This window comes from Terrapene carolina, unplaced genomic scaffold (genome assembly GCF_002925995.2).
Source record: "Terrapene carolina triunguis isolate 2854851 unplaced genomic scaffold, T_m_triunguis-2.0 Scaffold28289, whole genome shotgun sequence".
Lineage (NCBI taxonomy): Eukaryota > Metazoa > Chordata > Testudines > Emydidae > Terrapene > Terrapene triunguis.
The window spans coordinates 22,626-36,947 of record NW_020692640.1 but is presented as its reverse complement, the minus strand read 5'-3'; the positions used below and the strand labels follow the sequence as shown (position 1 = coordinate 36,947).

General features: G+C 52.0%; 1 protein-coding gene across 1 annotated transcript; it reads right to left on the bottom strand.

Annotated features, from left to right (window-relative positions):
• Window positions 1-3,288: 3,288 nt before the first annotated feature.
• Window positions 3,289-14,088, bottom strand: LOC112122012 (caspase-14-like). Its single transcript, XM_029914037.1, has 6 exons — window positions 13,939-14,088; window positions 13,058-13,204; window positions 12,366-12,591; window positions 8,478-8,597; window positions 5,547-5,653; window positions 3,289-3,330 (listed from the first exon to the last, which is right to left on the bottom strand). The coding sequence occupies exons 1-6, from the start codon at window positions 14,086-14,088 to the stop codon at window positions 3,289-3,291; spliced, it is 792 nt and encodes a 263-aa protein (XP_029769897.1).
• Window positions 14,089-14,322: the final 234 nt, after the last annotated feature.

Below are 14,322 nucleotides of genomic sequence, written 5' to 3'. Positions count from 1 at the left end.
CCCCTCCAACCACCCATCTTGCCCCACACACACCCCTGCCCCCAGCCAGCCGGAGAACCCATGGATCCAGCTCGAGGTGCTAAAATCTGTCTTGGGCAGAGGGTCTTTTTGTTTTGTTTATTCTGGGGGGGGAACATTTGCTGGGAGGGGCACTGGGGAAAGGGGGTTCAGGCACATTAAGTGGCAGGGGGATGGGTACGGGGGCTGCGGGGGGATAGGGAGATGGAGGGGAAGGACAGGCCAGTAGGAAGAGGCAGAGAACAGGGCCTGAGGTACCCATGGGCATGCCAGGATCGGGGAGGGGGGGTCTGAGCCCCCTCCCTGCCCCCCCTGCGAGCCAGGATATGGGGCTGGGTGGAGCTGAAACAGGCCCCAAGAACTCACTGGGGTGAGGAGCTGAGACCAGGCACACTCGCTGCATGAGCTTCTGGAGTCTGTCTAGTTACCGTGAAGAGGGTTAAGGGATGACTTGATCCCGATCTATCGCTACATGGGGAATATTTAACAACAGGCTGGGAATTATCTGGGGGCCGTTCTCTGGCCTGTGTCACCCAGGGGGTGTCAGACCAGATGATCACAATGGTCCTTGGACTCTATGAATCATTAAGACTCAATAATGACGACGCCTAACTATATATCAGAAGGTTTCAGAGTTAACACCACATTGACTGACACCCCCCAACCCTGAGCAGTTGTTTCAGGCAAACTGGAAGGGGTGCATAGAAGAGAAACAAAAAAAGGTTTGATGGCGGGAGAAAATATTTCCGGTGACAGACTTAAAGCGATTACTCTGTTGAACTTCCCAAAAAGAAAATTGCGAAGTGACTTGATCGTGTGTACAAACGCCTGCCCCGGGAGAAAATCCCAGGCGCTGAAGAGCTTTTTCAGGAGCGGAGGAAGACAGAACACGACCCAACGGCCGGAAGTGAAAGCCCCACACATTCGAATGAGAAAGGCGGACCCCTCGCAGAAGTCACTTTTTATGTTTCCATAATTTCGATGGAGAACAGCAATGGTGATTTTTTAAAGTATTTTTTTATTAGCGATTTAAATTTTCACACTTGTGCAAAATGCTGGGGGTGCAAGCAAGGGGAGACAGACAATATTATTTAATGCCAGCGGCCACTGAAATTCAAAGTTAACACACACTTTGTCAACGTCCCACATCAAAACCTTCGGAGTCAATATCCAGAAAACAAACGCTCAGACGTTCTCAAGCAGCGGTTTTCTTACCTTGCCTACCTGCAGGGGCGGATTAGCCCTGGGGAAAATGGGCACCTCCGCGCCCCAACCCGCTCCTGCCGCCCGGCGCTCCTGCTGGGGAGCTGGGGAAGCCCCCGCGCCCCCACCCCATATCCCTGGCAGGCGTGTTGGTGGGGGGGGCACTTGCTCTGGCCCAGGGCCCCCCAAAACAGTAATCCGCCTCTGCCTACCTGTACATTTCAGTGATTGTCAATGGAAATGCTTTTTGCTGGTTTGTGCATAGATAGGGAGAGCGACTTTGACTTTCCCAGCCTAGAAATCAGGCCGAGTTTTAACAGCACGGGCAACAAGCCACTGGGACAAACTCGCCAGGGAAGAGGTGGTTTCTACATCTCTTGCCAGGCTTCATCTCCAGCCAGGCTGCCTTTCTGGAAGATGCTTTAGCCAAACAAGCTGTAGGGCTCAGTGCATGGGTAACGGGGTGACGTTTTCGGTCCTGGGTTAAACAGGAGGTCAGACTAGATCATCAGACGTCCCCTTCTGGCCTTAAAATCTCTGTCTCCGGCAGACTTTTCTGCCTCAGTTAGACTCGGGGCAGTTCACACCACTCCCTGCTATCGGCTCAGGATCTCTGCAGATTCAGGCAGTGTCAGTTACACCCCAGGCATTGGTCACACTTGGGGCAGTTCACACCTGTCCGAGCAATCGGTTCAGGCTCTCTGCAGATTCAGGCAGTGCCGCTGTATCAGTCACACTTAGGCCAGTGGCGCCCTCTGACCCCATTTTCTCTGGTTCTCGGCAGACGTGAGAGCTGGAGACTTGGTTGTCTCTAGTGAAGGCTGTGGGTCTGGATGCTTAGAGTGTTTGTCTGAATGCGCTAAGAGTCTGAGGCGCAGGGGTATTGGTGCAAAGACTGTTTTGGATGGGCGGAAAGTCTCATTGGGCACAACGGGACAGGAGAAGCTGTGTTAGACAGGCCCAGGGTCTGATCTGTGAGTCTTACTCCTGGGGGAAAACAACAAAATGTATGTTGACCATGGAACGGTATAGGGAATACATCCAGGCTAGGGAGAGAACCCAGGTGTCCTGACTCTCAGCCCCCCCCGGACTCCACTCCTCTTCCAGAGCCGGGGTTAGAACCCAGGAGTCCTGAGTTCTCACGCCAGTGCGCTACCGGTTGATCAGAAGGACAGGCAGAATGGGTGCTGCTTTCTTTTACCTTTGGCGCTCTGAGATTGATGGTGGAGTTAGCTGTGTGAAATGTATGTTTCACAAACCAGCGGGAAAACGGTTAAGACTCCGACTTACCTTCAAATAGAGCTTTTTTGTTAGAGTGGACGTTATTTCCGGGTGAGTTATTCTGGTTTCCCTTTGGTTTTCTCTGTCCTCCATCATGAACTCTCTGTTAGAAATCATGTTCGTTACCTAGAAGAGGATCGAGTCATTTGAAAATACAAATCTATCAGGGGAAAGATGGTCCTGTGGCAATAACTTAACCCCCTCCCACAGTCGGGGGGTGTAACGTGAAGAGAAGCAGGCATGGTGAAGACAAAACAAACTCAGTGAAATACCCGTCTTCCCTTTGTATACGCTGTGTAACTGCTGCATGCCTCTGGCTAACGTGGGAGCAAAACCGGACTGGAAAATGGAATTTCCGGTCCGTGAATTGGGACCAAAAACCCCAAACAAATATTATTTTTGCAGACTGAAGAGTTCTGAAAAGTCAAGACACAAAGTAAGATCGTCTGCTCCTTGGGGCATCTGTTTTTCTGTGTCTGCACAGCACCTGACACAGCGGGGTCTGGGCCAGGATTGAGTGACTAGGCATGACTGTAATACACCTCACGTACAGTGCCTGGCACAATGGGGTTCTGGGCCATGACTGAGCTAGGCGCTAAGACCTCGCCTGCCTTGTCTCTTTAAAAAAAGAGAGCTTTGTATCTGTTTTCTGGTGCGGGTGAGATCATGGTTTTTATTGGACCAACTTCTGCTGGGGAGACAGACAAGCTTTGGAGCTCTGCTGCAGGGCTGGAGAAAGAAATCGGAGCTAAATACCAGTTGGGACAGGCAGGGAAGCTTATGGGGTCACACCTTGTAGGAGGTCACGTGAGAGGGGGTTCGATTGTTCTGCAGAAGGGGTTTGAGGTGGGACATTAAGGGGTAGCAGACAGGTGGGGGTTACAGGTTGTTGCAAGGAGCCAGTGTCCCTATTAAGCCCACGTGTTGTACTGTCTAGCGGCATTATGACGTAGTTCCCAGGCTGGCCTTTGGGCGCGTTTCCTTGGAGGGGGCGGACTGAGCATTGTCATTTGAAAGCTTGTCCCTTGGTCCAATAGAAGATATGACCTCCCGCATCTTGTCGCGTTAATATCCTGGGACCCACAAGGCAACAACCCGGCAAACAACTGGGGAAGGCATCGTTTTGGGGGGAAGTTCATGATTTTTAAGCCAGGCTCAGGAGTTTGGAGGCCTGATCCCTGAACACAATGTGACGTTACACCCCATATTCTTCATGGAAATATGGTTATGAGACGAATCTGTTATGACTAAGATGTACTTTATGCAAGATGGTTCATGTGAGGTCTCATTGGAAAGGTTCTGATTTACTGAATGTGTTTATCCAATTTGTAGGCATGTATCATTTCTGTATCTGAAGCTGGGAATATTGACCATGTCTCTGTATTTATCATAGAAGATCAGGGTTGGAAGGGACCTCAGGAGGTTCTAGTCCCACCCCCTGCTCAAAGCTATGTTGGATGAGGCCAAACAAGGTTAGTGGCTGATGGAAGAAATGCACACAAGCACAAGGATTACCCCAGGAACTGTGTGCAATAGAAACCTCTCCGAGATACTGCTACACACTGGGAACTGTTTGACCCAGGTCACAGCAAAAAAGCTTTCCAGATATACAAGAAGGACAATGACAACATGAGGGGTCGTCACTCTCCCTACAACAACACACCTGAAAAACAAAGACTGAACTGTGAGACGTGATGGGCCCAGGCTAAGATCTTTAGCCTGTGTATGAAAACCTGGGAAAGCCACGGCACCTTGTGCCTTAAGAATCTGCCAGCCTGTTTACCGCTCAGGGTGAGAATTTGCTAATTTGTATCCTACCTATCTCGTGTGTGAAGCTCAGTCTGTGGCTTAGGTCATCTCTTTACATTCACCTTTTGTCATTAATAAACTTATTTCTTGTTTATAATAAAACTCAGTTTATGTAGTTTCTAACTGGGGGGGGGCAAGAAGCAGTGCACCTCTCTGTTCACATTGAGGGAGAGGGTGGATTTTTATGAGCTTGCGCTGTGCAGATTTGTCTATACAGCGCCAGACAGTATTATTTTGGGTTTATCCCCCAAAGGGGTGTGCATGTGAGTGCTGGGGGAGTCCTCTCACACAGAGCTGGCTTCAGTCTGTGTCTGCAGCGGGTGTGGCCCTACGTGTGTGTGTGCTGCCAGAGGCCGGAGAGCCTAATTCAGCAAAACGGGGAGGGAACCCAGGCTGGTGGAGCAGGAGGGGCTCAGTGAAACCCCAGTACATCAGGTGGCATCCCAGAAGGGGGGGTCCAACCCATCACACACACACACGGTTTCCTCATCTGTAAAATGGGGTTAATGATACATCCTTCCTTTGAAAAGTGCTTTGTCATCTACTGCTGAGACAAGTGCTAGATAAGCGCTAGGGATTATAATGTATCTATGTTTTATATTTATACCCACATACTTTATATATCTTATGTAATACAAAATATATATTTTGTGTATAAATAATATATTCTTTGTTAGAATTTTATAAAATATAGAAAAGGTGGGTATAAATAATATATTTTATATTTCTACACACATTTGTCTGTATAACGCATATGTGCATATACACAAATACAGAGGTAGCTGTATTGGCTCTACAGTATATTTGTGTGAGTGTGTTATATAAATGCACACGTATAACAGTTAAACATCGTTGCACCCGTTTCACTCTGTAGCACCCTAACAACTGTTCCCACTCGACTTAAAATAGCCTGGAATAAGCCAGGTTTAAATTGAATGAAGTGTGCTGGGTTTGCACCACTTTGAGAGGTCAGTTTAAATTCCCACCTTATGTTATACTGGTGCTGATAAGCCCTCAATGCCCCTTAGAAACAGTCTTCCTGTGGGCCGGTCACATGCTGTAAAAGCGCCAGCCATTCATTCAACCACACAGAGCCTTGGGCAGCTGGGATTTGAACTCTGCTGCATCTCCAGAAACAAAGAAGCTAGGGAGATCTCCCTTTGCTGGGCCCAGCAGACGGTCACTTATCCTCCCACTCGATAGCAACAGAACCTCTCCAGAAGCCATGCGTTTACCTCGGTGAATAGCCCCATGATGTCCCAGTAGGGGTACGCAGTGAACACATCCACCATGGTCTGAATCAGCCAAGAGCCTGTGATTTCATTTCTAATCGAGTAATAACCTGCGGACGAAGGAGGGAGAGTCATTAAAACCACAGACCCACACAGGACTTCACCGCCTCCCAGCCTGAAGCGGCTGGAGTCAGGGTGAGACCAGACACTTGGATTCACTGAACAAAGATACCTCAGGATGTGCCAGACGGCTAGAGCTTCCAATAGCAAGACTGCGCTGTCGGGGGCAAGTTCTGCAGAACAATACTAATAGACCCCATTATTCCCCCAGAGCTGGGAGAGAACCCAGGAGTCCTGGCTCCCAGAACCCCCCTGCTCTAACCACTAGACCCCACTCCCCTCCCAGAGCCGGGGAGAGAACCCAGGAGTCCTGGCTCCCCGCCCCCACTGCTCTAACCACTAGTCTCCCCACCTCTCCCAAATAAGGTGGCCAGGGGCCCAGTTTTCAACCAGAAGGTCCGGTTGAAAAGTCACCGGACACCCAAAGTCCAGTTACTGCAGGTGGGGAGGTGCCAGGTCATCACCCACGCCAGCCCCTACTCAGCCAGGGCTGCAGCTCCAGCCCTGGCTCTGCAGGTGAGTCCCTCCGAACCCGGGCAGAGGGGGAGGGGGAGGAAGAGCAGAGAGCGACAGGGGCAGAGGAGCAAATGGGGGACAGGGCCTCAGGGGGAAGAGGCGGGGGAGGGGAGGCTTTTAAATATTACAAAGTTGGCAACTAAGGCTGTCAAACGATTAAAAATTAAATCATGATTAATCGCAGTTTTAAATCGCACTGTTAAGCAATAGAATACCAGATACAACATTCGTATGCCCCTTCATGCTTCAGCCACCATTCCAGAGGACATGCTTCCATGCTGATGACGCTCATTAAAAAAAAAATGCATTAATTAAATTTTGACTGAACTCCTTGGGAGAGAATTGTATGTCTCCTGCTCTGTTTTCCCCGCATTCTGCCATATAGTTCATGTTAAAGCAATCTTGGATGATGACCCAGCACATGTTGTTCGTTTTAAGAACACTTTCACTTCAGATCTGACAAAACGCAAAGAAGGCACCAATGTGAGATTTCTAAAGATAGCTACACCACTCAACCAAAGGTTTAAGAATCTGAAGTGCCTTCCAAATCTGAGAGGGACGAGGTGTGGCACATGCTTTCAGAAGACTTAAAAGAGCAACCCTCTGATGCGGAAACTACAGAAACCGAACCACCAAAAAAGAAAATCAACCTCCTGCTGGTGGCATCTGACTCAGATGATGGAAATGAACATGGGTCGTTTGCACTGCTTTGGATTGTTATTGAGCAGAACCCATCATCAGCATGGACGCATGTCCTCTGGAAGGCTGGTTGAAGCATGAAGGGACATATGAATCTTTAGCGCATCTGGCACGTAAATATCTTTCAGGTGACATTGTAAACAAGAAGCGGGCAGCATTATTTCCTGCAAATGTAAACAAACTTGTTTGTCTGAGCGATTGGCTGAACAAGAAGTAGGACTGAGTGGACTTTGTAGGACAAAGTTTTGCATTATTTTGGAGTGCAGTTATGTAACAAAAACATTTTTACATTTATAAGTTGCACTTTCCCGATAAAGAGATTGCACCACAGTACTTGTATGAGGTGAAGTGAAAAATACGATTTCTTTGTTTATCTTTTTTACAGTGCAAATATTTGTACAGTAATCAAAAATAATAATATAAAGTGAGCACTGTACACTTCGTATTCAAATCAATATATTTGAAAGTGTAGAAAACATCCAAAATATTTATAATAAATTTCAGTTGGTATTCTATTACTGTTTAACAGTGTGATTAAAACCACAATTAATTTTTTAATCATGTTAATTTGTTTTGAGTTAATTGCTTGAGTTAACTGTGATTGACAGCCTTATTGGCAACCCTATAACCCAGGAGTTCTGGCTCCCAGCTCCCCTGCTCTGACCCACTGCACCCCACTCCTCTTCCACAGCCAGGGGCAGAACCCAGGAGTCCTGATCTCCCCCTTATAACAAAAGTGTAATGAGCCAAGTACAGTAACTCCCCACTTAACGTCCTCTTGCTTAACGTTGTTTCGATCTTACGTCCCTGCTCAATTACAGAACATGCTCCATTTAAAGTTGTGCAATGCTTCACTATAATGCCGTTTGGCTGCCTGCTTTGTCCACAACTGGCAGCCCCCCTATCAGCTACCCATGCCCCCCACCAGCACCTCCCGCCCGCCAGTAGACCCCGCGGATCAGCGCCTTCCCCCTCCTCCCCCCGCCTCTTGCCCACGGCAATCAACTGGCTTGCAGCGTTCAGGAGGCAGGAGGGGAGGAGCGAGGACTCAGCGCGCAGGCTCCCCCGCCCTCCCCTGCCTCCTCAACGCCGCAAGCCGGCCGATTGCCCTGGGAGGGAGGGGGGAGGAGCGAGGACGCGGCGTGCGGAGTAAAGGGGGAAGGAGGGGGAAGAAGAGGCGGTTAAGGGTGGGGGTTTGGGGGAAGGGGTGGCGTGGGCGGGCCGAGGGTTGAGTCCCCCACCCCGGTGCTTGCAGAGTAGGGGAAGCTGCCGCTGCGCAACGTGCTTCTCCGAGCCTAGAGCACCTTCAGCCTCCTTGTCTGCAGTGCCAGGGGCTGTGGCTGTGTGGGGTAAGGCGGGGGCACCTCCCCACTAGAGTACTGCACTGTATGGCAAAACCAAATGTCCCTGGAACCTAACCCCGCCCCCCATTTCCATTCATTCTTATGGGGAAATTGGATTCACTTAACGTCGCTTCGCTTAAAGTGGCATTTTTCAGGAGCGGAGCGACAGCGTGACGTGAGGAGTTCCTGTACAGCACGAGGCTGCAGCTTCAGCTACTTTGATACGAGCAGGGTGGAAACAGGGTCACATTGGTACCGTTTCTGGACGAAAAGACGAAGAGGCGGTCGGTGTGTATAGGAATCCGCCTGCGACGGACCTGGCTGACCGAGTCACTTACAAGCCTATCACATTGAAGCACACCTGGGTCTCCTCTTCCTAAAGCATAAAATAACTTCCTTTCAGAAACAGAAATGAGAATGTAGCAGAGTCACACACACTCAGCTAGTGGTTGCTAGATCCAGCACATGTCACATCTCATAAAACAAGCCCTAGAAGGACCTCATTTAAAACCGATGCAAGGAAACATGGTTTTCATACAAAGCATCATTAGCCTGTGGAACTCCCCGCCAGAAGATGCTTCTGAGACCCAAATGTTTTCAGCAAGTTACAAGTTGCAGTTTAAAGCCAAAATTTGGCCGTTTTAAGAAGAGGGGATTTTTATTGTTTTCTGCTTTTGGTTTCATTTCAGAGTTGATTCCTCTCCCTGCCTAACTGTCCATTTTGATGTGCATGTGGGGGGTGGGGATGCCAGAGAACAGGGTCAATTTAAAACAAAAATTCAGCAAAAAATTCAAAGTGGGGATGCGGCGCTGTCAGCTGGCTAGCAGGTAAAGACCTTACAGTGTTCCAGTCACTTGTTTGCTAAATGTGGAGGTTATTGTCTTTATTTGTTTGTGACGGGTTGAATGCCATTTGCATTGTACATATACCCTGTCTGATGTGTACTAGTGTAACTAAATCAGGGGCGGGCAAACTTTTTGGCCCGAGGGCCACATCGGGGTGTGAAATTGTATGGAGTGCTGGGTAGGGAAGGCTGTGCCCCCTCAAACAGCCTGGCCCCTGCCCCTTATCTGCCCCCTCCCACTTCCTGTCCCCTGACTGCTCCCCTCAGAACCCTCGACCCATCCAACCCCCCCCCCACTCCTTGTCCCCATACCACCCCCCTGGAACCCCACCTCCTATCCAACCGCCCCTGCTCCCTGTCCCCGACTGCCCCACCCCCTATCCACACCCCGCCCCCTGACAGCCCCCCCCCGGGACTCCCACCCCCCTATCCAACCCCCCGATGTCTCTGTCCCCTGAGTGCCCCGACCTCTACCCACACCCCTGCCCCCTGGGACTCCCATGCCTATCCAACCCCCCCGTCCCCTGACAACACCCCGCCCCAGAACCTCCGCCCCATCCAACTGCTCCCTGTCCCCTGACTGCCCCCCGGGACTCCCACGCTTATCAAACCGCCCCTGCTCCCTGTCCTCTGACCACCCCCCCCCCGAACCTCCACCACATCCAACTGCCCTTGCTCCTTGTCCCCTGACTGCCCCCCGGGACCTCCTGCCCCTTATCTACCCCCCCCCACTCCCCACCCCCTCACCATGCCGCTCAGAGCAGCAGGACTGGCTTATTGGAAAGCCTGGGAGGTGCCTGAGCGGCGGCGTAGCTCCAAGGGAGGGGGAAAGCGGGGGAGGGGCCGGGGACTAGCCTCCCCGGCCAGGAGCTCAAGGGCCAGACAGGACGGTCCTGCAGGCCAGATGTGGCCCGCGGGCCGTAGTTTGCCCACCCCTGAACTAAATTAACCTGTTGTTGCAATGTCCTTTTCCACGTCTGTATCCTGTGCTTAATTAGCCTTAAATCAAAGAGGCGACTAAGGGGGGATATGACTGAGATCTATAAAATCATAACTGGTGTAGAGAGAGTAAATAGGAAGTGTTGTTTACTCCTCCTCATAACACAAGAACTAGGGGTCACCCAATGAAAGTAACAGGCAGCAGGTTTAAAACAAATAAAAGGAAGTATTTCTTCACACAACACAGAGTCAACCTGTGGAACTCCTTGCCAGAGGGTGTTGTGAAGGCCCAGACTATAACAGGGTTAAAAAAAGAACTAGATAAGTTCCTGGAGGATAGGTCCATCACTGGTTATTATCCAGGACGGGACGGTGTCCCTAGCCTCTGTTTGCCAGAAGCTGGGAGTGGATGACAGGGGATGGATCACTTGATGATTCCCTGTTCTGTTCATTCTCTCTGGGGCCTCTGGCATTGGCCACTGTTGGTAGACAGGATATTGGGCTAGATGGACCTTTGGTCTGACCCAGTCTGGCCGTTCTCATGTTCTGATGATGTATTAGCATTTAGATGAAGATTTACTTAATGCACGAATACTAATGAACGATACCTGAAATGTTTCCCCTTCTCTGGCCCTACTAGAACGAACGGCCGGCAATTACATTTTGTAGATCACTGGCACTGGGTCACATGTGTACGATAGGAAGTAGAACGTTAACTCCAAAGCCACGGTGGAAGCCCACAGACGGTCTGCCCGGGCGATCCGTCAGAGCCCATGGTGGGATGAAGGCGCCTGTGAGCAAGATCTATAAAATACTGGATCCTGGGAGTGATTCTCGGTCTCGGGACTGCTTGGGTTCTGGTGCCATTGGGCTACAGGCTTGAATTCAACTAACATGTGCCCGGCTTTCTCACGGTCTGCCCTGAGGCTGGCACTCGCAGCTGGGAGCCGCTCGGGGAATGAAAAAGAGCCACTCTTTAAAAGTGCGGCCGCTGCTATTTTTTGACTGGCTCTTAGCTGTAAGATCTGCGGGGCTGGGCCTGTGTCTCTTTCCCTGTGTTGCTGTGATGCCCCCTGTACATTTCCGACTTGCTCCAAAAAGAAATCACCATCAAGTCATTATTAATTATGTGTCTTAGACTCCCCTGTGTGAGGTGCTGTGCATTTTCTATTCTGTGTATTATGGGATATGCTAGCAGCCTAGTTATGGCCCATGACCCCGTTGCGCCAGGCGCTGCACAGACCCAGAACAAGCCATGATCCCTGCCCCGAAGAGCCAACAATATTGATGTAAGCCAAGAGAGCCAATGGAAGACAGGCAGACGGAGGAGCCCAAGGGAGCAATGAGACCAAACTGACCAGTAACTGGAGGGGTCCCAGCTTCGTGACTGCTGGTGAGTTTTTTGCAGGCCTTGTGGCACACCAGTGTTTGGAGGAGGAGAATGAGGAAGTGACCCCCTGTCAGTTTCTCTTACCCTACACAGTTTTCTACCTTGAGTTAATTGGTCATCAGTTAAGTTGATGTAAAACTCAAGTTAAGCCAAATGCCACCTTTCCGCTGGTAGGGAAGGGCCTGTGTACAGGGTGAGGAATGAGTGGGGTTGTGTGTTATATACTGAGCTGGGACTGCTGCCTGTACTTCAGGCTGTTGGACACAACAGGGCAGAGTTAAGGTTGCAGGGGCATCCTTAATTCTGGCCTTCCCTAACTTTTCAGTGCTCGACTTTGCAACTTCAGTGTTCTTCAAACGCAGTTTGCATGTGAGATACAAAGTAGAAGGGGATGACTACGCTGGGGTTTGCTTAAATGGGTGTTACAATCTGAGTGTGAAGAAAAGGAAATTGTAGCTGTAACCCACATTAGCTGGGAGCTTGGGGTTACCTCCCTTAGCTAACACATGGGGGGTTGGGGAGGGGTGGGAAAAGGTAATAGATTTTACCCCGGGTGTGACCACGTTTGCCTCTGCAGCTTCCCCTTGAGGCTCAGCAGGGCACAACTCACTTGGCCACGTGGTCTCTGCAGTTTGGCCACTGTCTCTTGCAGGGTCTGATGTAAACCTCCAGCTGTGTCAAATGTCAGGCCAGGCCCTTGTGGGGTGGGGAGTCCAAAACTTGGGGGGGGGGGGGACGGGTAAACACCTCAACTCTAAACAGAGTCATGGGCTGACACTCTCTTCTAGGGAGATCCCCCAGCCCCTCGCTCAGGCTCCCACACTGCGCTTGTCCGTTCTGCCAGGAGGCTCACCCGCCCGGCGAGCCACTCTGTGTAGATGTGGCCAGGGAGGAGGGGTCGGAATGAAAGAATTAAATCTGGTGCTGGGTTACCCACTCAAAGGAGGGGGGATCTGAGCCGCGGACTCACCCCCCCGGCAGGCTTGGATGATGAAGACCTTGGGTTTGCCCCGCAGCGCTCGGCAGGTCTCGTTGGTCATCTCTGCGAACAGCTCCTCCAGGTTCACGTACTGTCCATCGGCCGCCTTGACAACTCCGCTGTCCCCATGCGCCATGATGACCACGAAGCAGCAGCTGACCGGGCCTCGGATTTGGTCAATCCGCTCTCGGAAGCTCACCAGCTCAGTCTGGAATTGCTTCGGGATGAAATTGTGACGGTCAGGAAAGCAATGACAGGGAGTGCACCAGCCCCATGGCGTTGTGTGAACAGCTAATACGGGCAAAGCCTCCTTCCCATGCCCCCGGGGCTGGGATTCTGTTTGCTTCCACCATGCTCAGGCAAATGGGCCTGCAAGGACATGGTTTGCAAATAAACAGACCACCTCAAAGAACAGACCCGACTCCTAGCAGCAAAGTCTCCCCTTAAGGGGAGCAGGCTGGGAAGGCCCCGAACATCGGCGAACTGCTGGGGCCAGTGATATGGTGGGGTGGGGAACATGAAGGGGGGTCACCAGGGTGGACTGACTATGGGCAGACTCTGCATGATTTGAAAGGGGACTGCACGCGAGTGACCCAGCTGGAGGGCCTATGGGGAAACTGAGGCAGGGTTGTGGCAGAACCAGCCCCGTGCCACCAGGGCGCCCTGGTTACAGTGCTATTTACGGATGCAGTCGGGTCCTTGACCAGCGTGTTCTGAAATTCAAAAGTTGTATACATCCTGTCCAGCGCCTCGATGTCATTCTCCGCGCCCGGCCGATCTTTCAGCACGCAGAGCGTCAGGGCCCGCCGCGCCCCACTCATGTCGTACGCCTGCAGCAGGGAGCGAGCGTTTCACACCTAGCAGCCCTGGGGCGCCCCCGTTTCCCAGACACGTGGCAGGGGACGACCAGCTGGGCATGTAGGGATGTGAAACCAGACCGAGCCCAGAGCCCAGGACTCCCAAACTGCGGCAGGGAACCAGGTGTCTGTGGGGGCGGAAGTTAAATTCCCAACTACCCAACAGGACTGGCCCAAAGGGAACCATCTGCTATGATAAATACCCAAAGTGCTTTCTGGTCAGTGGGTATCTAGGGACCCCTCGTCTGGCGCTGGGACGCAGCCCCTCTGGGGTGGGGCACAAGAACTGTTTATACAGGGGCCCCTCGCCTGGAGCTGGGATGTGGACCCTCTGGGCACAGGAACTGGTTATACAGGGACCCCTTGGCCAGGCGGTGAGATGCGGCCACCTCTGGGGTGGGGAAGCTGTTCATAGGACACTGGCAATACCTGGGAATAAATGCTTCTATCAGGGCCCCCTAGTACTGCAACGAGGCCAGAACTGACTGCCAGTGGAGAGCCCCCCCCTGCCGACCCCCCCCCTCGCCCTACTCGGCACAGCGCCCCCACCGAGCCCCCGCCCCCTGCTCCCCGGCACCCCCTGCTGAGCCCCAAGCCCTCTACCCATGGCATGGCACCCCTAGGACCACACTGGAGCTTTGGGGGGCAGTACTCATTACAAAGGAAGAAGGACCCCGGCATTTCTGCTGTCTATCACCATCACTAACCTGTCCCCGCTCCGCTCTCCGTCTGGACTGCGGTGACTCTGTATGGGCATTTCCAGGGCCCCAGGAGGTGTGCGGAGGGGCCGGCCTGTGTACCCAAAGCTGAGGCCCCGGCCAGCCGGTGCAAAGGAATTCCAGACAGAGATGGTTCATGTACAAATGCTAATCTGTGCACAGCCCACCCCCATGCTCAACACCCCCCCACCCCGCACCCCACAGCATGGCCAGCCAGAGCCACCCCAACCCAGGCCAAGCAGCAGGGCCATCCGTGCCACCGGGATGCTTTGTGGCAATTCACTGGTGCGGGTCCCCTAAATTCAGTGTGGGGACACACGGGCTGGGCCGGGCAGCAGCCGCCCTGGTCCCGGGGTCAGGTGATTTGGGGGG

What these genes read in the sequence shown, in the direction of transcription:
- LOC112122012 (XM_029914037.1), bottom strand. Translation starts at nt 14,088, where the DNA reads ATGAACCATCTCTGTCTGGAATTCCTTTGCACCGGCTGGCCGGGGCCT. An exon ending in GGAGAGCGGAGCGGGGACAG is followed by an intron (nt 13,205 to 13,938) that starts GTTAGTGATGGT and finishes TCCCTGCTGCAG; the next exon opens with GCGTACGACATGAGTGGGGC. An exon ending in CATCCAAGCCTGCCGGGGGG is followed by an intron (nt 8,598 to 12,365) that starts GTGAGTCCGCGG and finishes TTTATGCTTTAG; the next exon opens with GAAGAGGAGACCCAGGTGTG.